Source organism: Delphinapterus leucas, chromosome 11 (genome assembly GCF_059928025.1).
Source record: "Delphinapterus leucas isolate spDelLeu-1000000601 "Yukka" chromosome 11, BTC_Dleu_Yukka2, whole genome shotgun sequence".
NCBI classification, from domain to species: Eukaryota; Metazoa; Chordata; class Mammalia; order Artiodactyla; family Monodontidae; genus Delphinapterus; species Delphinapterus leucas.
Genome location: NC_143139.1, coordinates 43,541,299 through 43,564,527, shown reverse-complemented (window position 1 = coordinate 43,564,527; position 23,229 = coordinate 43,541,299). Strand labels below are relative to the sequence as shown.

General features: G+C 38.4%; 1 protein-coding gene across 1 annotated transcript in view; it reads left to right on the top strand.

The window, feature by feature from the left end:
• The window catches only part of TESPA1 (thymocyte expressed, positive selection associated 1), a 65,061-nt gene extending 41,832 nt beyond the window's left edge, over positions 1-23,229 (top strand). The window contains 1 exon segment of the mRNA XM_089920832.1: positions 2-23,229. Within this exon segment, the coding sequence (XP_089776958.1) occupies positions 2-49 (48 nt within the window). The 3' untranslated portion in view covers positions 50-23,229.

Below are 23,229 nucleotides of genomic sequence, written 5' to 3'. Positions count from 1 at the left end.
TCTCCATCCTGATGCTATCATGAACAGCATGCACAGAGACAGACCTTAGGCAGTCACTTCATTTCTCTTTGGTTTTTCTACTCTGTGGGTATTAGAATACATGATCTACATGATAGGGACAGTGGTAACCTGGACAAATACTTAATTTTCTCTCAAGCTTTGACACTGCCTAGGACAGTTAGAAGATTTAAGGATGATCAAATTTGGGGAACAAGGGTTGCTACTGGAATACTCTCAAAGGGCTCAAGCTAAATGAGGAAGCACAAATCCCACTTTCAGGCCCTGAAACCTTGGTGCAGCCTACAGTAGGATTCCCTCTGAGCCTCTATTCATCCCTCTGTGCTCCCAATTAAATTCCAGGAAGTCTTCCACCATACCATTGTCCTGTTTTTCTTCTTGAGGCCTCATCCAAGGAGATACGCTTGGAGCCTCCCCACTAAAACCATTTTCTCCCTGTATCCTAAATTTTGGATCTTCATAGGAAAAGAGATGAGTGGGATTCAGAATCCCTCCTCTTGGCCATGGCAAAAAATTCACAGTATTTTCTGCTGGCAGAAAACAATACAAATAAAAATATGTTTTTAAACCTTGGAATTTTTTTTTTTTTTGGTACGCGGGCCTCTCACTGTTGTGGCCTCTCCTGCTGCAGAGCACAGGCTGCAGATGCGCAGGCCCAGTGGCCATGGCTCACGGGCCCAGCCGCTCCGCGGCACGTGGGATCCTCCTGGACCGGGGCACGAACCCTCATCCCCTGCATCGGCAGGCGAACTCTCAACCACTGCGCCAGCAGGGAAGCCCAACCTTGGCATATTTTAAAAAGAATAAGCAGTTGTGGTTTGTGTCAGAAGGAAAATGTTTTGTCAATAAACAGAGCTTGAACACTGACAGGACTCTACCAGGCCATATGTGGTATAGAGCATTTTAGATACATTCCTTCTCGAAGAAAATTTTAGTAGGGTGGGAGAGGTCACACACGCGCGCGCGCACGCTTACAGTAATGTATTACTTGGTTGCCTAATACACTGCAAGATAGTGTATGGTAGACAATTAGAATATTGCCTACCATACCAGTAAACAAAGGATGTCACAGTCATCAATGACTGCAGCCCTTCAACGTGAGTCGGTGAGCCCTGAGGAAACTCAGGATATGAAAACACAGGATACTGGCCCCAGATAGCTGAGGTGTATATCAAAGGAATGATTTCAGTGAGCCACATTCCTGCATCTTCTCATACATAGAAAAGCGTGAAATTCCTTAACTTGACATATCTGGTTTTCTTTAATTAATAGTAATCTTTTGATGTTCCCGACTACCTGCGCTTTGTTACAAAACTCCTGTGTATCCTAGCTCCCCTCCCTGGCCTCCTCAGAGCCGTACTCTCAGGATTACTTGAGATTCTGCCTCCCAGGCTTGAAGTCCTAAAAATTCTCGCCAAATAAAACAAAGCTCTCAGGGCTTCCCTGGTGGCGCAGTGGTGAAGGATCCGCCTGCCAATGCAGGAGACATGGGTTTGAGCCCTGGTCCCGGAAGATTCCCACATGCCGCGGAGCAACTAAGCCTGTGCGCCACAACTACTGAGGCTGTGTGTCACAACTACTGAAGCCCGTGTGCCTAGAGCCCATGCTCCTCAACAAGAGAAGCCACCGTAATGAGAAGCCCGCGCATTGCAACAAAGAGTAGCCCCTGCTCACTGCAACTAAAGAAAAGCCCAGGCGCAGCAACAAAGACCCAATGCAGCCAAAAGTAAATAAATAAATATATTTTTTAAAAAAACAGCTCTCAACTTTTAGGTTGTGAATAATTTTTTAGTCGACAATAGCAAAGATCAGGAGAAAGGGATTAGACAGAAAGGATAACCATGAGTGTTAAAGATTAAAAAAATCATACCAGATATTACGAGCAAACAGAACTCTATTTTATTTTGATAGTACTGCCAGTCATAGAGCATAGACCAGTCTGGTTGCCTAGCTAGGTGGAAACAAAGGGCTGGAGAGTTTTTAAGAGCTGTAGTGGCAGGCTTCTTAGACCATCTCTGTTTGCTAATTGTCCTTACCCAAAGGAAAAGTAAACTTTCTGGTATCTTCTTGACAGGAGGTAGTTTTGCAACTTGGAACTAGCTCTCCTCCCCCCACCCCTAAGTTAGGCTCCTACCCTTCCACAGAAACTGGGGAAACTTATCCATTCTTTTTTAGATTCTTTTGCCAATAGGCCATTACAGAATATTGACTAGAGTTCCCTGTGCTCTACAGTAGGTCCTTATTAGTTATCTATTCTACATATAGTAGTGTGTATATGTCAATCCCAATCTCCCAATTTATCCCTCCCCATCCTTTCTCCTCCACTGGTAAGCATAAGTTTGTTTTCTACATCTGTGACTCTATTTCTGTTCTGTAAATAAGTTCATTTGTATCATTTTTTTAGATTCTACATATAAGCAATATCATACAATATTTATCTTTCTCTGTCTGACTTACTTCACTCAGTGTGACAATCTCTAGGTCCATCCATGTTGCTGCAAATGGCATTATTTCATTCTTTTTTATGACTGAGCAATATTCCATTTGTGTGTGTGTGTGTGTGTGTGTGTGTGTGTATACACACACACAATGGAATATATATATATATACCACATCTTCTTTATCCATCCCTCCGTTGATGGACATTTGGGTTGCTTCCATGTCCTGGCTATTGTAAATAGTGCTGCAGTGAACACGGGTGCATGTGTCTTTTCGAATTATGGTTTTCTACAGATATATGCCCAGGAGTGGGACTGCCGGATCATATGGTAGTTCTATTTTTAGTTTTTTAAGGAACCTCCATACTGTTCTTCATAGTGGCTTTACCAATTTACATTCCCACCAACAGTGTAGGAGGGTCCCCTTTTCTCCACACCCTCTCCCGCATTTGTTATTTGTAGACTTTTTGATGATGGCCATTCTGACTGGTGTGAGGTGATACCTCATTGTGGTTTTGATTTGCATTTCTCTAATAATTAGCAGTGATGAGCGTCTTTTCATGTGCCTGTTGGCCATCTGTATGTCTTCTTTGGAGAAATGTCTGTTTAGGTCTTCTGCCCATGTTTGGATCGGGTTGTTTGTTTTTTGACATTGAGCTGCGTGAGTTGTTGGTATATTTTGGAGATTAATCCCTAACACCCTTTCAATGCTGATTTCTCTCTGCCACAACTACTCCCACCTCACCCCCATTGCCCTCACTGCCATCCTGGGTCACCTAGGAAACCCTGTGAAAGGAGAGGAGCCAATCTGGGATGTAGGACACCCACAAGAAGCAGGCTGCTCATACTTGCAGCCCCACAAGGCAAAGTGACAGGTGTCCATATACAAATTGCAGTTTCTAAGTGAATCCTAAGTATAGGCTGGGGAAAGACAGGGTCATTACAGGGAGCTGGTTCAAAGGAAAGTAATGTGGGTGGAAAAGGCTATAGGAGATGGCTTTTCCAGACAACATGAAGGCCTCTGGAGGCTGCTGGGTGGAAGAGTGGGGAGAGGGACCATTGGAATGGGGATAGAGGGACCAGAGGTCCTTAGCTGGTTTGGAGAGGGTATAAGCTTTCAGAGTTGCCAAAATCTGAGGATTGGGTGGGTATTTCAAGTTATCCCTTCCCAGGTACCTGGCTCTACTTAGATTCACAGCTCCAGAGTGCAACAAGGATATAAACCCTACTTGGGGCCCCAAATATGAAAGCCTACACCCTCATCATTCACTAGCCAGCTGTATGATTTAGGCATGGTGTTTAACCTCCCTAAGTTCTCAACTGTAAAGTAAAGTTACTGAGGACTGTCCTGTCTAGTATACTGGATTGGAATAAGCAAAGTAATGGTATAAAAGTGCTTTTAGCACAGCAATGTTTATTCTAGGAAGGATTCTAATGAGACAGAAAGCCCTGACTCACAGCATCAGAATGTCAGTAAAGTGAGGGGTAGGTTTAGAATCTAGACACTCACTAACTGTGTTACTTTATTCATGGCTACTGCAATATGGAGAGGGGCCAGAACTAAGCCTGAACTCAACTCTGCTGAAGCAGGAGTGATAGTTTTTAAGGGTGAGAGTGAGCTAATAGAAAAGCACCAAGGACCTTAGGAGGTGGCCATAGGCCATCTGTATTTGCTAACTGGCTTTATCCAAAGGAAAAATCTCTCTCATATCTTTGTGACAGGAGATAGTTTTTCAACTTAGGGCTAGGCACCTATGATGTTAGGCGCCTACCCTCCCACAGAAACTGGGATATAAAGGTGCTAATTCTCTTTCGAAGATTACATTCCAAAGAGATGGCTCCCAGGTCCCTGTAAAAGATAGTCCTGAGTTGTAGAACTGGGAAGAGACTTGGAGATTTCTGTTTCAAAGGGGTAGAGGAATAATTTACAATGGCAAGGGGTTTTTTTTTCTTTTCTTTTTTTTTTTTTTTTTTTTTTTGCTGTGGTGGGATTTTATTTTCTTATTATGTTTTCTTTACTTTTTATTTATTTATTTTTTAAACATCTTTATTGGAGTATAATTGCTTTACAATGGTGTGTTAGTTTCTGCTTTATAACAAAGTGAATCAGTTTTACATATACCTATGTCCCCATATCTCTTCCCTCTTGTGTCTCCCTCCCTCCCACCTTTTTTACTTTTTAAAATTGAAGTATAGTTGATTTACAATGTTGTGTTAGTTTCAGGTGTACAGCATAATGGTTCAGTTTTATATATATATATATATATATATATATATACATTCTTTTTATATATTTCAGATTCTTTTCCATTATAGGTTATTATAAAATATAGAATGTAGTTCCCTGTACTATACAGTAGGTCTTTGTTGGTTATCTATTTTATGTATAGTAGTGTGTATAGGTTAATCCCAAACTCCTAATTTATCCCTCACCCCCTTTCCCCTTTTGTAACCGTAAGTTTGTTTTCCACATCTGTGAGTCTGTTTTATAAATAAGTTCATTTGTATCATTTTTTAGATTCCACATATAAGTGATATCATATGATATTTGTCTTTCTCTGTCTAATTACTTCACTTAGTATGATTGTCTCTAGATCCATCCATGTTGCTGCAAGTGGCATTATTTCATTCCTTTTTATGGCTATTATTCCACTGTGTATATATATACACACACACACACACACACACACACACACACACACACACCCCACATCTTCTTTATCCATTCATCTGTCCATGGACATTTAGGTTACTTTCATGTCTTGGCTATCGTAAATATAGTGCTGATATGAACATTGGGGAGCATGTTTCTTTTTGAATTAGAGTTTTCATCTTTTCCGGATATATGCCCAGGAGTGGGATTGCTGGATCATACGGCAACTTATTTTTAGTTTTTTAAGGAGCCTCCATACTGTTTTCCACAGTGGCTGCACCAATTTCATTCCCACCAACAGTGTAGGAGGGTTCCCTATTCTCCACACCCTCTCCAGCATTTATTGTTTGTAAACTTTTTGATGATGGCCATTCTGACCAGTGTGATTTGATACCTCATTGTAGTTTTGATTTGCATTTCTCTAATAATTAGCGATTTTGAGCATCTTTTCATGTCCCTCTTGGCCATCTGTATGTCTTCTTTGGAGAAATGTCTATTTAGGTCTTCCGCCCATTTTTTGACTGGGTTGTTTGCCTTTTTGATATTGGGCTGCATGAGCTGTTTGTATACTTTGGAGATGAATCCTTTGTCGGTCGCATCATTTGCAAATATTTTCTCCCAGTCTGTAGGTTGTCTTTTTGCTTTGCTTATGGTTTCCTTTGCTGTGGAAAAAAATAAGTTTGATTAGGTCCAATTTGTTTATTTTTGCTTTTTTTTCTTTTGCCTTGGGAGACAGACCTAAGAAAATATTGGTACAATTTATGTCAGAGAATGTTTTGCCTATGTTCTCTTCTAGGAATTTTATGGTGCCATGTCTTATATTTAAGTCTTTGAGCCTACAATGGCAAGTTTTCAAAAAAAAAATGCTCTAAGAAAATGGAGATCAGGAGCCTAGAATCAAGAAGAAGCCTGCCTAAAGCTCAGTTAAGTTGAAGGGAACATTAAGGCCATCTTGTTCAATACTAATTAGAATAATATTTACTCCGGAAGCTTGCTGTGAGCATCAAATGAGTTACTTTCTGGAAGAGCAGAGCAGAGTGCCTGGCACTTATTAATCATGAGAGAAGGGTTTGAAATTATTATTATTATTATTATTATTATTTTGCGGTACGCGGGCCTCTCACTGTTGTGGCCCCTCCCGTTGCGGAGCACAGGCTCCGGACGCGCAGGCTCAGCGGCCATGGCTCACGGGCCCAGCCGCTCCGCGGCATGTGGGATATTCCCGGACCCGGGCACGAACCCGTGTGCCCTGTATCGGCAGGCAGACTCTCAACCGCTTCGCCACCAGGGAAGCCCTGAAATTATTAATATTATAAATGATATGTGAGATTTCTTCCATTTCTGAGGTTTGTTAATTCTTTAGGACCTAATGACTTTAATACAGAAAAACGATATTTTCTCATAAAACAACTGTAAGTCTCAATTTCCTGGGCATCAGTTTGTATTCTTAGGCAGTTTTCCAAGGTGAACGTTTAACCTCCAGTCACTTTCCTGCCCTTGCTCAGCACACATTTGCTGCCTATTCTAACACATTCACAGCCCCTAAGGTCTCAAGACTTCACAGTTTTTATAAACCAAACCAGATTAGTGATGTGACTCTTCTAGGGGTGGAGAAGGCTGATGCTTGGTGCTTATTAATATCTAATGCAAAATGACTATTATATTACCTGCTGGTCGGCATGATCATTTTCCCTATACCCACCTCTTTGTTAGTGTGAGGATGGGAATTAATAGCCTGAGGGTATCTAAGGAAGTCCTCTGCTTCATCCATCCTTCCTCAGTCCTGTCTCTACGGGGAAATGTTTCCATAAAGGGCTATAATAGGACACCCGAGCTTGGACAGCAAATGGCTCAAGACAATTCTAATGACACGGTTTTGTAAAGATTTTCTATCCTAAGAAAATTTCTTTCTCAGATGTTTAGTGCATGATAAAGTTACCATTCTTTAATACCACTTTCTCCTTCCGTACGTTCCTGTGGCTATACTTGGTCACCAGTAAACAATCATATGCAAGCAGATAATTTCTATGCATGAAAGCAAACAGTAAGTCATACATATATATAATAAGGCATTATATTATTTCTTTTCATAAGTTGCAATTTAAGGCACAGCTAGTCTTTTTTTATATCCTATACCACTTCCCAAATGTACCTGTAAATTCAACTTTTATACTATAATCAAAATCAAGGTTACTGTATTTATAGCATTTTAAGAAAAATGCGTTGTTCAGCATTTTTCCCTGTGGCCTCTCATTAGTGAGTCAGGATGCAGTAACCAGTAGTTACTGCATGCAGAAGAAATAGAGGAATGAACACAGGACTGAGAGTAAGAAATGTTAGCTTGTGCATTGTCATGGCTGTAAACCTGCCTCCTGACCCCGGACAAGTCTCTTTCTCTCTCTCAGCCTCAGAGTCCTCCTCAACTCCCTATTACAGCTGTAGAAGCCCCTTTAATCCATATCCCCCTTTCCTGCCATAATTTTTCTCTACAGAACTTACACTACTTCGCATTCTATGTTTACTTCCATGTTTATTGCCTCTTTTTCCTTAATAGAATGTAAACTCTGTGCAGGAAAACACTTATCTGTTTTGTTCACTAATGTCCTCAGGGCTAGAAAACCACCTGATGCATAAGCGTCACTCTGTTTCTTAAATAGATGAACAAATGAGGAATGAGGAGACCAGATTAGATGATCTCAAATCTTAACCATTGAATCTTTGATTTAGTCATGAGGTATTTCACCATTTGGTTTCATTCCACCTTGTTGCATCCTCATCCTCCCAAATGAACTGTAATAAAATACTTCCACCATCTCATGAACTTAACAATAGCAACAAAGATTTAGGTTAGATGCAAAGCCTTCCTCATCCATTCAAATAAATCCTATGTTAGCTCTTACACCAGAAATGGCTCCCAATTTGTTCCTTATATAAAATTTATCTCCCAATATATATTAAAACTACTAGAAGACAGGCACTGGGACCTTCTCTTTATCTGTACACCCAAAGGAAGGAAGGAAGAAATTTGAAAGTAGGGCTTTAGTGGCTATGTAAAGAAACAGTAGGAAGAAGGTCTGGGATTTGTTCCCTCCCCTTGAGGATCTTAATACTTCAGAAGGAAGAAAGAATATTGCTCGACCAGGCAAAAAGTGATCCTGCCTAGATGCAGAGAGATGGGTGAGATGAATTTTCTAAGTTGTCTGTTGCCAAAAGTGCCTAAAAATAGATTTGGACTATTTCAATCTGTCCAGTGGGCATTAGGATGATGTAGCTGAAGAGAGAGCAGATTGAGTGAGAACTGAGTCATTGCTTACATGCGTAAGCCACATTATTACCTGCAGGGAATGGGGAACAATTGTTTTTCCCTGCTGAAGAATGGGAGGAGAGAAATGAGCTAAGATTTCAGCAGAATGAAGTTAAGACTAAACCCATGGGGGCACTAACTGTCAGTAATAACCATAAGGCAACACAGCAGTGATGACCGAGCAAGATGTTACAGTGCATTTCTGCTTCGGAACTCCCTGCAAACAAAAGCAAACCAAAGTTCTTCAAAGAATTCAAAGGGCTGTGAACTCAGAAAACTTGCAAGAATTCATGGCAATTGGGAAATGTCCCTTAAAAATCACATATGCTTGTAGGAAGGGTGAAGTATTGGAAGTGGAAAGGGATAATTAATCCCAGATGACCAATTTTCCAGGTCTTACCCAAGAAAGAAAATTGGTTCAAACCCCTTGGTCCCTCTATGTGGCTATATCCCTCTTAGAATGCCTATGAAGGAGCTGAAATATGAGCGTTTTATGGTGCATATGAGGAGCATCGGTTGTTTAAATGTCAAAGGGGACATATTCAAGAGCCAGGGGTCTTCTACTGAGACAAGAACTGTGTGTTTGCAGGTGTTGGCAATTAAGAGGGAAGATGGTGACAAGTAGGAAAGAGAAAGCTCAGTTAAGTCTCATTTGAACAAATGCTCAGGCCTCTGTGGTCACACCCACATTCATCCAGAACCTGAAGACATAAGTGATCATTAGTTTCATTGCTAATTTTTACTATTGCTACACATAACAATAATTAACTATTGCTACTAATACAAAAACATTTTCAAGACAAATACCTCTATCACATGCCAGTCACTGTTCTACAGGCTGATGAGCACTTTTTTAAATGCCTTATGTTTGTGCAACTTTGTTCTAATAGAAATGACTTTGATTGTATCAAAAACCTCAAATGGTCTAAGGTAATAATGGACATGTACTGTCTCATGTGCCCGAGAATTTAGAGATAGAGCTGTCTTCACTTGAGGTTTGAGTTTATAGCTCAAATAATGGGACCAAGCAGCTTATTCTTTCCATTTCTTGCCTCTGCTTCTTTGATAATTGTTCTGTTTTCAATTAGATTTGCCTTTCATAATCCAAAAATGGCTGCCACTCAATCCTGGGCTAAATGCTTCCTCAAGTACATGTCACCTGAAGAATAAATCTCTTCCCCCTATTTCCATACAAAAGTTTTTGGCTTCAGTCTGATTGGTTCAACTTAGGTCACTTGCCATTCAAAAACTAGGACAACCCAGAAGAAATGGACAAATTCTTAGAAATGTACAATCTCCCAAGACTGAACCAGGAATAAATAGAAAATTTGAACAGACCAATTACCTGTAATGAAATCAAAGAAGTAATTTAAAAACTTCCAACAAACAAAATCCAGGACAAGATGGCTTCACAGGTAAATTCTATCCAACATTTAGGAGAGAGTGAACACCTATATCCTTCTCAAACTATTCCAAAAAATTAGGAATAAATCTAACCAAGGAAGTGAAAGACGTACACTCTGAAAACTGTAAGACACTGAAGAAGAATATTGAAGATGATAGAAGTAAATAGAATGATAGCCCATATTCATGGATTGGAGGAATATTGTTAAAACGTCCCATCAGTCTATCCAAGGCAACTATGTAATGCAATCTCTATCAAAATACCCATGACAGGGCTTCCCTTGTGGCGCGGTGGTTGAGAGTCCGCCTGCCAATGCAGGGGACGCGGGTTCGTGCCCCGGTCCAGGGAGATCCCACAGGTCACGGAGCGGCTGGGCCCGTGAGCCATGGCCGCTGAGCCTGCACGTCCTGAGCCTGTGTTCTGCAATGGGAGAGGCCACAACGGTGAGAGGCCCGCGTACCGCAAAAAAGAAAAAAAAAAATCTTCAATGACAGAAATCAAATAACCTTAAATAAATATAGGTATATTCTGTTCATGTCATTGAAGAAATAACAATTTTAAATATCCATTTGTCTGTACCTTCACTCTGATCCTAGTCAACATTTCAGAAGGCTTGTTGTTAAAATTAACAAATAGATCGCAAAATGTATATGACAAAGTAAAAATGTCAGGGAACAAAAATAATCTTGAAAAAGAAAAGTTGCAGGAATCACACACCTGATTTCCAAACTTATGCAGCTATATTAATCAGGTCGTTGAGATATTGACATAAAGATAGAAAAAATGGTTAATGGAGTAGAATAAAGAATTATAAAATAGATTCACACATTTACTGTTAATTGGTTTTTGACAAAAATGCTAAGGATATTCAATAGAAGAAAGGAAATTCTTTCAACAAATTATGCTGAAAAAACACAGAACTACCTATATGATAACAAAAACATGATTCATATCTCATACCATACACAAAAATCAAAGACAAAATCATAAACACTAAAATTATAAAACATCTAGAATTAAACCAAAAAGTGCATCTATCTAAACTTCAGGAACGCTAACATTTCTTAGATGGAAAATGATAATAATAGGAAAAAGAAAATTGAAAAACTGGATTTCATCAAAAAACATCATGTTTCTTGATCACTTCTGTACATTAAATAGTAGTTCATAGTAACAGTACAGTTCATACCTTGAGAAGAAATACAATCAAGTGGACCAAACTAATGATGAATTGGTTGTTCCACACTTTTATTTTATATACAAGATTAGTCCTTTACAGGATAAGCAAATCCTAGTGTAGCATGAGTGCCCAGTTAATACCCAATACTTAAACCCACTTACAGAACCGTGGTGCTAACAATAGAGGTCCAATGTGATCCACTTGCCGGTGTCAGGTCATTTCACCCACAGCCATTATTAATCCAATATTTTCCTGTTAATATTGGATGCGTTTTCTTCATTACATCATTTCTTTTTATTGTCTATCATATCTAAATTCTTCCCAGAGGGCAGGAGCTTAAAACTTTGTTCACTGCTAAATAAGGAACTTTCAACTCTATGCAGTGAAAAGATTTACCCTTGCTTTCTTTCATCAGTGTTTTGGTATCTGCAGAGCCTGCTTGAGACTAACTTCCAAGCAGGAACATTGTTCTCAGTTCAAGAACTTTCATTGGTAATTCAGTCATTTTATGCCCCAGACCACTTGGAATGATGTCAGGGAGGTTCTTTGAGAGCCCTATTTGCCACCAGCAAGCAGCAATACAACATGTTTCTGTATGAGTGGGTCACTCCCTGAAATTTCATTCTTAGCACACCCTTAAAAGTAAACTTCCACACTATGAGGGAGCATTTCTTAATGGTCCTCACATATTTGACTGTCTATCTCCCATCATCCAGGGCACGACCGGAATCCATAGTTATTTATGGCCTCAGAACAGTGTGATGTTCTTCAATAGTGAGGCTACTTTTACCAAATACCACTGAGAAGCTTGCATCTGTTTTTCAAATGGTCTGTAAGAAGAATCTGCATCGGGTAGTTTTCAAATCCAAAACCCAAGAGAACTTTGCAAAGAAATCCTATTTGATTTCTGCCAGAGGGTTAGTCTGCACATATATGGGCAGAAACTTCTACTATATGAACTGTCAGACCCTATGGGCTCATAGAGAAAGCCTGGGGCCCACTCTCAGTAACTCTGTTAAGGATTTCTGCTTAGGGTCCTGCTAAAATTCAGATTTCTACCTGGTGACTTTGTGAGAAGAGGCTAACAGGATTCCTAGGTTAGGAACTTACTTTCACTTGTGGCTGTTATCTGAGGTGTGCGTTTGCAGGAGGGGTTCATGTCAGTCCAAGGCACCTGCAGGCTGCCTGGCCACACGTGGAGTCATTAGCTAAACTCTCACCAGTCCATCCTGTGATGTCTCAGCATCAGGAATAGCAATCACTTGTGTAGCAGATAGGTTAAAAGACATAGATATTTTTTTCTGAGATCTCTGCAATGTACATTTAACCAAGGCAATAATGATGAAGCCCTTGATGAATAGACTTGCTTCTGTTTGAAATCCAGTTCTTAGCCTTTGCCCCCAGGTGAATGGAGAGATCCCTGAGAACAAATCAGGAAGCTCAGGGAGTGTGGGAATTTGTTGAAATATTTTAGTTATATTATACATGACCTGTATATTTTAAGACGTCTTCTAGAGGTTGGCCTGTGTGTGTCCTGAGTTGTTAATGTACATGCAGCAAGAGGTGCCCTGTAAAGAACAGACTCCAGACTCCACACTTTTCAGCCAATAGGAAATCAATATATTGGATATACTTCCCTGTGCTGTACAGTAGGTCCTTGTTGTTACCTATTTCATATATAGTAGTGTGTGTATGTTAATCCCAAACTCCTGATTTATTTCTCCCCCACCCCCTTTCTCTTTTGGTAACCATAGTTTCTTTTCTATGTCTGTGAGTCTGTTCCTGCTTCGTAAATAAGTTCACTTGCATTATTTTTTTTTTAGATTCCATGTATAAGTGATATCATATGGTATTTGTCTTTCCCTTCTGATTTACTTCACTTAGTATGATAATCTCTAGTTGTATCCATGTTGCTGCAAATGGCGTTATTTCATTCTCTTTAATGGCTGAGTAATTTCCATTGTACATGTGTACCACATCTTCTTTATCCATTCCTCTGTCGATGGACATTTAGGTTGCTTCCATGTCTTGGTTATTATAAACAGCACTGCAGTGAACATTGAGGGGTATGTATCCTTTCAAACCATGTTTTTCTCTGGATAAGTGCCCAGGAGTGGGATTGCTGGATCATATATTTAGTTTTTTTAATTTAATTAGTTCCCATTTATGTAATCAAGTCTTTGAGATTCTTTATTGTGCCAGGATGGGATCATTCCAGTGAATGAAATTGTCTGGAAAAACAAAGCCAAATATATCCTATGTATGAGCTCGTTTTAACACAGCATATGCTACAAAGTGGGGCTTAATTTCCCAAACTCTTTCATCATTTTAACAGAATACACTAACATAAACCATATTGATTAAGGATTTTTCAAAGGATGGTGCAAATAAGTAGTGTGGATATGCTACAAAAGATCCAGGGTATAATATATTTATTCTAGTCAAGATTTCTATCTGTAATTGGTGAAAACTCTGCTATTGGGAAATGCCAGTATATTCTCATGTTTTTCTTAAGTATGCCTAATTCCTCAACTCTTCTTGGTCCATGATGGGCAAAGTTAATAGACAGTTGACATAAAAAGTTGGTTCTAAAACCAACAAATGTCCAATATTTAAAATAATTAGGGAACTGCAGAAAATCAATCAAAAAACACTTTTAATAGAAAAAATGAGCAAAGGATATGAAAAGGCAACTTACAAAAAAAGGAACTCAGAAAGCTAATCGCAAGACGCTTGAATTTACTGACTAGCAAATGCTGATTAAATTCAGCAAGAATATGCGCATATCATCCTGCATGTACGTTTTAGTCCTCATCCTATTAAAATACGGATGTCTTTCTTACCATTCTAATTAAAAAAGTTCTTATTAAATATAAAAAACTCAGCAAGAGTTATCATTATACATCTGTTAAACTTGAGAAAAAATTAGAAAGATTCACCAACTGTTGGGCAATTGCAAATAAAGTTTCTGTGAATTATCATTTATGAAACCATTTGTGACATATTTCAGTTTTCTTGAATAAACACCCAGAAATAGAATTGCCAGGTTATAGGATAGATATAAGTATTTTCTAAATATTGCCAAACACTTTTCCAAAGTCCTCGTTCTATCCTACACTCCCACCAGCAATGAATGAGAATTCTGGTTCATCCACATCCTTGCCAACATCTGTTGTCATACTTTTTCATTTTAATCACTGTAGTGGATATGTAATGATATCTCATTTTGGTTTTATTTCTTTGATGGCTAATGAACCTGAGTGGTTTTTTACGTGCTTATTTACATCTTTGTTTGTAAATTATATCTTCAGGTGTTTTGCCCATTTCAATTTGTTTGTTTGTCTTTTCATTATTAATTCATAAATTATCAGATACGTGTTGTTAGTATTTTATCTCAATTGGTGGCTTGTTTATTTTCTCTTGATGGTGGTTTTGATGAGTCAAACTTTTTTATTTTGACGCAGTCCAACTCATCAATTTTTTGTTTTAATATTGATGCATTTTGTATTCCTTCTGAGAAATTTTTGGCTACCGTAAGCTCATAAAATACCTTTCTGTGTTTGTACTAGTAGCTTTCTCATTTAGCTTTTAGGTTTATATCTATAATCTATCATAAATTTATTTTTTGGAATGGTATTACATAAGGTTTAGATTCTCTTCGGTAATATTGATATTTATCAAGTACCATTTGTTGAAGAGTTTTTATATTTCCTCATTGAATTGTTTGGCTAGCTTTGCAAAGATCCTTTGATCGTATGTGTATATCTTTGTAGTAAGTCAGGAATGAGCTACAGTATGTGTTCCAGGTTTAAAGTTCAAGATTGCTTTCCCACTTCTGGGAAAACTGGAGAGTTACATGTAAAAGAATGAAATTAGAATATTTTCTAACACCATATACAAAAATAAAATAAAAATGGATTAAAGACCTAAATGTAAGACCAGATACTGTAAAACTCTTAGAGGAAAACATAGGCAGAACACTCTTTAACATAAATTGCAGCAATATGTTTTTGGATCTATCTCCGAGAGCAATGGAAATAAAAACAAAAATAAAAAAGTGCGACCTAATGAAACTTAAAAGCTTTTGCGTAGCAAAGAAAACCATAAACAAAATGAAAAGACAACCCTAAGAATGGGAGAAAATATTTGCAAATGATGCTACAGACAAGGGATTAATTTCCAATACATACAAACGCTCATACAGCTTAATATCAAAAAAACATACAACTGAATCAAAAAATGGACACACCTAAATAGACATTTCTCCAAAGAAGACATACATATGGCCAACAGGCACATGAAAAGATGCTCAATATTGCTAATTATTAGAGAAATGCAAATCAAAACTAAAATGAGGTATCACCTCACACCAGTCAGAATGGCCATCATTAAAAAGTTTACAAATAGGGGCTTCCCTGGTGGCGCAGTGGTTGAGAGTCTGCCTGCCGATGCAGGGGACACGGGTTTGTGCCCCGGTCCGGGAAGATCCCACATACCGCGGAGCAGCTGGGCCCGTGAGCCATGGCCGCTGAGCCTGTGTGTCCGGAGCCTGTGCTCCGCAATGGGAGAGGCCACAATAGTGAGAGGCCCACGTACCACAAAAAAAAAAAGAAAAAAAAAGTTTACAAATAATAACTGCTGGAGAGGGCGTGGAGTAAAAGGAACCCTCCTACACTGTTGGGGGGACTGTAAATTTGTGCAGCCACTATGGAGAAGAGTATGGAGGTTCATTACAAAACTAAAAATAGAGCTACCATATGATCCTGCAATCACACTCCTGGGCATATATCTGGAGAAAACTCTAATTTGCACCTCTATGTTTATAGCAGCACTATTTACATGGAAGCAACCTAAATGTCCATCAACAGATAAATGGATGAAGAAGATGCGGTGTATATACACAATGGATATTAGCCGTAAAAAACAATAAAATAATGCTATTTGTAGCAACATGGATGGACCTAGAGATAATCATACTAAGTGAAGTAAGTCAAAGACAAATATCATATATCACTTATATGTGGAATCTAAATAAATAATAGAAACTTATTTACAAGACAGAAATAGACTCACAGACATAGAAAACAAACTTATGTTTAACAAAAGGGCTAGTGTGGGGGAGGGGGAGAGGAGAGATAAATTAGGAATTTGGGATTAACATACACACCACCATATATAAAATAGATAATCAACAAGAACCTACTGTATAGCACAGGGAACTACATTCAACATCTTGTAATAACCTATAATGGGAAAGAATATGAAAAAGAAGATATGTATATATCCTAAAGTTGGTATAAGATTAAAATTTAAAAAAAAATTTTTTTTTTGGCTGCGTTGGGTCTTCACTGCTGCATGCGGGCTTTTCTCTAGTTGTGGTGAGCGGGGGTACTCTTCGTTGTGGTGCACGGGCTTCTCATTGCGGTGGCTTCCCGTTGCGGAGCATGGGCTCTAGGCACATGGGCTTCAGTAGTTGTGGCACATGGGCTCAGTAGTTATGGCGCACGGGCTTAGTTGCTCCGCAGCATGTGGGATATTCCCAGACCAGGGCTCGAACCCATGTCCCCTGCATTTGCAGGCAGATTCTTAACCACTGCGCCACCAGGGAAGCCCTAAAACAAACTTTTATATGTGAAATGATTAAATGAAATGTATGGCTGACATAGCCATTTCCAGAAATCTGTGCTCATAAATCTATGGATTCTGGGATTATTTACTATAAGTAACCCTAAATCTGGATATCCAGCTAAGGCCATTCTACAAATATGGTCTCTGCCTCTTAGTAATGAATATTCGTCTACCTACCCAACATCCAGCTGATAACAGGATTCCACTGGGTCACCTGCCTTCCTTTACTTCCTTGATGGTTTGTCTTCAACAAAAGAAGATTGACCAACTTGGTTATATTGATTAAATAATTAAGCAGACAGAAAAAAAAAACAAAAAAACTATCATTTCGGGCAGAAGGAAACTACCTATAACCTGGGTTCTTAAGGTCTTTTGCATGTTTAGCACACATTTTATATCACAGATTATATTATTTAGTGCAGATGCTCCATATTTATTACTCTAAGTTTCCAAAGTGCAGCTCTAACTCTGTTCCCTGAGATTTCTCCATTCCTATCTGGATAGTTTTATAAGAGGAAATGTATTTTACTTTTAATGTGGCTTTATTTGAATACTGATACATTTGTTGAGAAGAGTAGATGTGAAGAGAAGGTAGGCAATCAGGTGAGATGAACTGTGGGCACATTCCAGCCCAGCAGGGCCAAAGGCAGAAGAGGCAACGTGTGCCTATGACTGACCAGCTGGGTGACTTCACCAAATATCCCCCACTAGTGAGGCAATTCATGCAAATAAAACTGTAACACACATTAAAAAAAGAGAGAAAGAGAGAGAGATTGTTGACAGTTCCGTAGAAGTTTACAGAATGTGGCTCCCTTATATACTACCTGCCAGGGGAAAAACAGTGCCTAATGTCACTGAATTCATAAGAGTCAAAGATCTGAGTTTTGAGCTCCTAGAGCCCAGTACATGGGAGAAGATCAACTTTTCTCCAAAAGAATGTGGTGGTCTATGGAACCCAGCATAGGAGCCTACCACAAGCTGAAAGTTTGACAATGAGAAGAATCCCAAGACTTATTAAATCTTTTTCCAAAAATATGCAATAAGACAGCCTTACTGTGAAAAGAAGGAAGATCAAAATTTTAGTCATAGGCAGTCCAATACAGATCCTTGATCATGTGCCAACATATGGCCAGACAGTGAAATAATATAAAGCAATGTTAGTAACAGCCTCCTTAGACTACTTGAACTTAGACTACTTGAATACAAAACAGTTCTTGGCCATATATGCCATGTGTCCAGAACAGCAACACACGATCTCTGTACATCCATTTCCACTTCTTCACAATTTGCTACTTTTAAAAGTTGGTGTAAGATGAAGCTTTTATTTAATATGTGAAATATTTAACATGGTGCCCGGAAGTCTTAGATTAAAAAATATTTATAATAAATCAGTATGCTGGTGGGAAGGGGAGAATAGGTAAACCTGCAAGACAGGCCTAAATCTTGACCTGCAATAAGATTTAAACATTTCCAATACACTCTGAAAGACTGTCAAAATTATATGGTCCATACTTCTTCCCTGACAAGTACCCACTATAAAGTCATTTTCTACTTCTTGGGAAATTCTCCAAAGGAAAAGTGAATTGACTGATTATAGCTACCACAAATAGGTACATGGCCAAAGGCTGAAACTTTTTGGTCTTTACCGTAAAATTTCTATTAAATATGAAGTTAGACAGACCTCATGCTAAAGGAAAAATAAGTCAAGGTAGTAGCCAATAAGTACATACCTTGTGGTCCCACCAATTTCTGTCTACTTGCTGTGGAAAACCAAATGAAAGTAGAGAGCAAGGAAAACACAGGGAATTTCTCATACCTTCTCCTGCCCCAACATACATAGTCCAGTGTGAAGTGGAGAACCTAGACAATCTAGGAACCACATAAAGACACCCACTCAGAAGGTGGATATTAGCATTAGCAGATAGAGAAAAGGCAACCTACTGAATGGGAGAAAATATTTGCCAATGATATAACCGATAAAGGGTTAATATCAAAAATACATAAACAATTCATACAACTCAACATCAGAAAAACGCAACCCAATTAAAAACGGGCAGAAGACCTGAATAGACATTTTTCCAAAGAACGCATACAGATGGCTAACAGGCACATGAAAAGAAAAGATGCTCGACATGGTTAATCATCAGAGAAATGCAAATTAAAACCACAATGAGATATCACCTCACACCTCTAAGAATGGCTATCATTTAAAAGAACACAAATAACAAATGTTGGCTAGGACATGGAGAAAGGGGAACCCTTGTACATTGTTGATGGGGATGTAAATTGGTGCAGCCACCTTGGAAAACAGTATGGCAGTTTCTCAAAAAACTAAAAATAGAACTACCATGTCATCCAGCAATTTTACTCCTGGGTATATATCCAAAAAAACAAAAACACTAATTCAAAAATATACATGCACTCCAATGTTCATAGCAGCATTATTTACAAATGCCAAGTTATGGAAGCAACCTAAGTGTTGATCAACAGATGAATGGATAAAGATGTGAGATACACACACACACACACACACACACACACACACATATATGTACAAAGGAATACTACTCAGCCATAAAAAAGAACAAAACTTTACCATTTTCAGCACCATGGATGGACTTGGAGGGCATTACACTAAGTGAAATAAGTCCAACAGAGAAAGATAAATATTGTATGATATCGCTTATATGTGGAACCTTAAAAACACAACAAATGAGTGAACATAAAAAAAGCAGGCTCGGGCTTCCCTGGTGGCGCAGTGGTTGAGAGTCCGCCTGCCGATGCAGGGGACGCGGGTTCGTGCCCCGGTCTGGGAGGATCCCACGTGCCGCGGAGTGGCTGGGCCTGTGAACTGTGGCCGCTGGGCCTGCACGTCCGGAGCCTGTGCTCTGCAACGGGAGAGGCCACAACAGTGAAAGGCCCGCATACCACAAAAAAAAAAAAAAAAAAAAAAGCAGGCTCACACATAAAGAGAACAAACTAGTGATTACCAGTGGTGGGGAGGGAAAATAACAGGATGGGATAGCGGGATGTACAAACATAAATGTACAAACTATTTGGCATAAGATAGGTTCAAGGATGTATTGTACAATGCAAAGAGCATAGCCAATATTATGTGGTTTGGGCTTTTTTTATTTTTAATCGACATACAGCTGATTTACAATGTTGTGTTAATTTCTGCTGTACAGCAAAGTGATTCAGTTACACATATACATACATTCTTTTTTATATTCTTTTCCATTATGGTTTATCCTAGGATGTTGAATGTAGTCTCTGTGCTATATAGTAGGACCTTGTTGTTTATTCATTCTATATATAACAGCTTACATCTGCTAACCCCAACCTCCCACTCCATCCCTTCCCCTATCCCCTACCCCTTGGCAACCACCAGTCTATTCTCTATGTTCATAATTCTGTTTCTGTTTCGTAAATAGGTTCATTTGCATCCTCTTTTAGTTTCCACATATAAGTGACATCATATGGTATTTGTCTTTCTCTTTCTGACTTACTTCACTTAGTATGATAATCTCTAGTTGCAACCATGTTGCTGCAAATGGCATTATTTCATTCTCAGCCATTCTTATGGCTGAGTAGTATTCCATTGTATATATGTACTACATCTTCTTTATCCATTCATCTTTTGATGGACGTTTAGGTTGTTTCCATGTCTTAGCCAATATTTTGTAATAACTATAAATGGAAAGTAACCTTTAAAATTTGTATAAAAATTTTTTTTAATTTTAAAGGAAAAGTTTTCAGAACATTATACCTCACAAAAACTGCCCTTTTTGAAGTTTATTTTTATATCCCTATCAGGAATTTGTATTAAATAACTTTTTTTATAACCCTATGAATCTTGTCCGGTTTTCAATCTATAAAGCTTCATACACACCCCAATGAGGTCATATTCCTCCTTGCTCTGAGAAGGCTCCTCTTCAAATTGGAACTTACAGTTTGAACTGTTCTAACCATGGTAATCCACACTAGAATGCACCCTGTGGGCTGTTCTACATGCTAATCCTTCTGTGAACTCCTGTCCTAAAACCCTTCCAACTCCTCTTCTGCCTGAAATCTCATTATTCTAGATTCACTCCTGCATCCTCCTTCTTGGAAGCCTTCCTTGACCCACATTGGTTCAGTGAACTGCCATCTTATCCTGTTGCATCTTCTGCTTTTCTATTACATTCACTTTTATTATAATCATTCTCTCTCCACATCTAGACTCTGCACTCTTACATCACTCATGTTGCACTATTTTTCTTAAAATATAGCACAAAGTCCAGCTAAATACATCGATAAATATAGGGTGGAAAAGAGGAATCAAAAGGAAGAAAGTAGAAAAGAGAGAGAGAGAAAAGGAGGAAGAAAGGTTAAAAGGATTCATTCAAATGCTACAGTTTCAGGAAAGTAATTGATACCTAAAGGAAGTTCCATATGATTCTCTTCTTTGTTTCTTGCCTGTCTCTTTGGAAGGCAAGTTCCACAAGAGTAAGAACTTAGTTTACTTTGTCTTGTTCACAGCTGTAGCCCCAGGGCTTAGAACAGTGTGGCAAATGGGATAGGTACTTGAGAGAAATCAAAGACACTGACAATAGTATATTGGCATCATGGGGTTCTGATATCAGCTCTGCTACTACAGGGTAATGTCTGGACACGTCATAGAAAAATCTGGAGTTCAGTTTTATCAACTGAAAGAGTTCAATAAAACCTGCCCTGTCAAACTCAAGGAATTTGTTCTGATGAACAAATAAGACAATGAGTATAAAACTTCTCTGAAAATATTCTACATTCCAGGGTTTCAGAAGTTATGTTGAGAAATTTGGGACAATATTTTGGGAAGTAACATAGCCGTAGGTACAAAAGCCACACATGAAGTGGTCCAAAGAATAGATTCAAAGAAAGAAAAAAGTTAAATGCATAAAAGTGATTATTGCTACATTTCTTAAAATAACCCAAACCTGGAAATAACCCAAATGTCTCACAATAAAATGCATTTAACAGAATGTTGGACTATTTTGTAACCATTAAAACAAGTTTTAAATAACACTGAAAAGCAAATAACATGAAAGGAGTATTTATAGTAAAACTAAGTGACTATAAATCCAATCTTGTTTAGACACAATGAATACAACTGTATAAAATAAGCATGCATGTTAAAGATAAGAAAAAAGTAAAAATAATTGTGTATCAGGAGGACACTTATTACACACTAACCTGGACTAAAGCTAATTTCAGCAGAAAGGTTACTTAATACAGCTTATCATTTGGATCCTAAAATCACTCAAAGGACTGGAGAAACTGGATCATGTCGAAGTTTCCAGGAACAATGGCAATACCTCTGCCGAAGGGCTGGTCTGGTGAGAAAACCACTCCCATAAGCACATCTGCAGCAGAGCACTAAACGCTAAGAATTTCACTAAGTAATAGTGAGTGCTACCTATGAAATGTGCTTCCGTGTTAGAATTCAATCCTACAACCACTGCTCTCTTTCTAACCTGGATGCTTCTGCAGGCAATATATGCCAGCAAAATGAAGAGTGTTTTCACACATGCTCATCTCCAGATTAAGGTCTTGTAAAAGTTGCTAAGATTAGCAGAGCTAGTTCACACAAAACTGCCTCCTGGTTGTAGGGGAAGCTGGAAACTGCAGTCCAATTTCAATGTTGGGAGATTCTACACAACGTCCTACTTACTTCTAAAAATTAAAAATAAAATAACATAACATAAAATGACATAATCTAGATTTTGCAAATAGAGAAATTGAAATATGTCTATTTTATAAATTATAGATTATTTCAGGTTTCCTATAGAGATAATCAGGTCATCCACAAATAATGACATTTCTCTTTCTCCCTTTTCAACTATTTGATATTTTCTTTCCTTTTCTCATTTTAATGTTCAAGCGAGGAACCTGGTACTAGGCTGAAAACAAATAGTGATAGCAGCATTCTCTGAATTATTCCTGATTTTAAGATAAGTGCATTTACTAATTCATGGTTAAGTATGATATTTGCTGTAGGTCATTTGTAAATGACCTTAACTTTTTCTTGTTAAGAAAGTTCCCATTTACTTAGCACCATACCCTCTGGTGAAGGAAATTAAGAGGTACAAACTTTCAGTTACAAAATAAATAAGCCATGGGGATGTAATACACTTCATAAGGAATATGGTCAATAATATTGTAATAACTTTGTATAGGGACAAGTGATTACTAGACTTATCACAGTGGTCATTTTCATAATGTATATAAATGTCAAATCACTATGTAATGCACCTGAAACTAACATACATACAGTTCATTCGTGCATAAGCAACGTCCATCCTTAGAAGGAAATTCACTCCTGATTCTTTCTGGTTCTCCTAAATCCCACAGCACAGCAGAGAGAGCCTAGAGCCATGGGACATGCTATAATCTTTGATTCTATAGATACCCAGCAACCTTTAAATATTCATTTATTACTTATTAACCAAGCTATAATGTCTGTGAATCCTTTGGGCTGTCATTCAGTTGTTTTTTTTTTAGCATCTTTATTGGAGTATAATTGCTTTACAATGGTGTGTTAGTTTCTGCTTTATAATAAAGTGAATCAGTTATACATATATA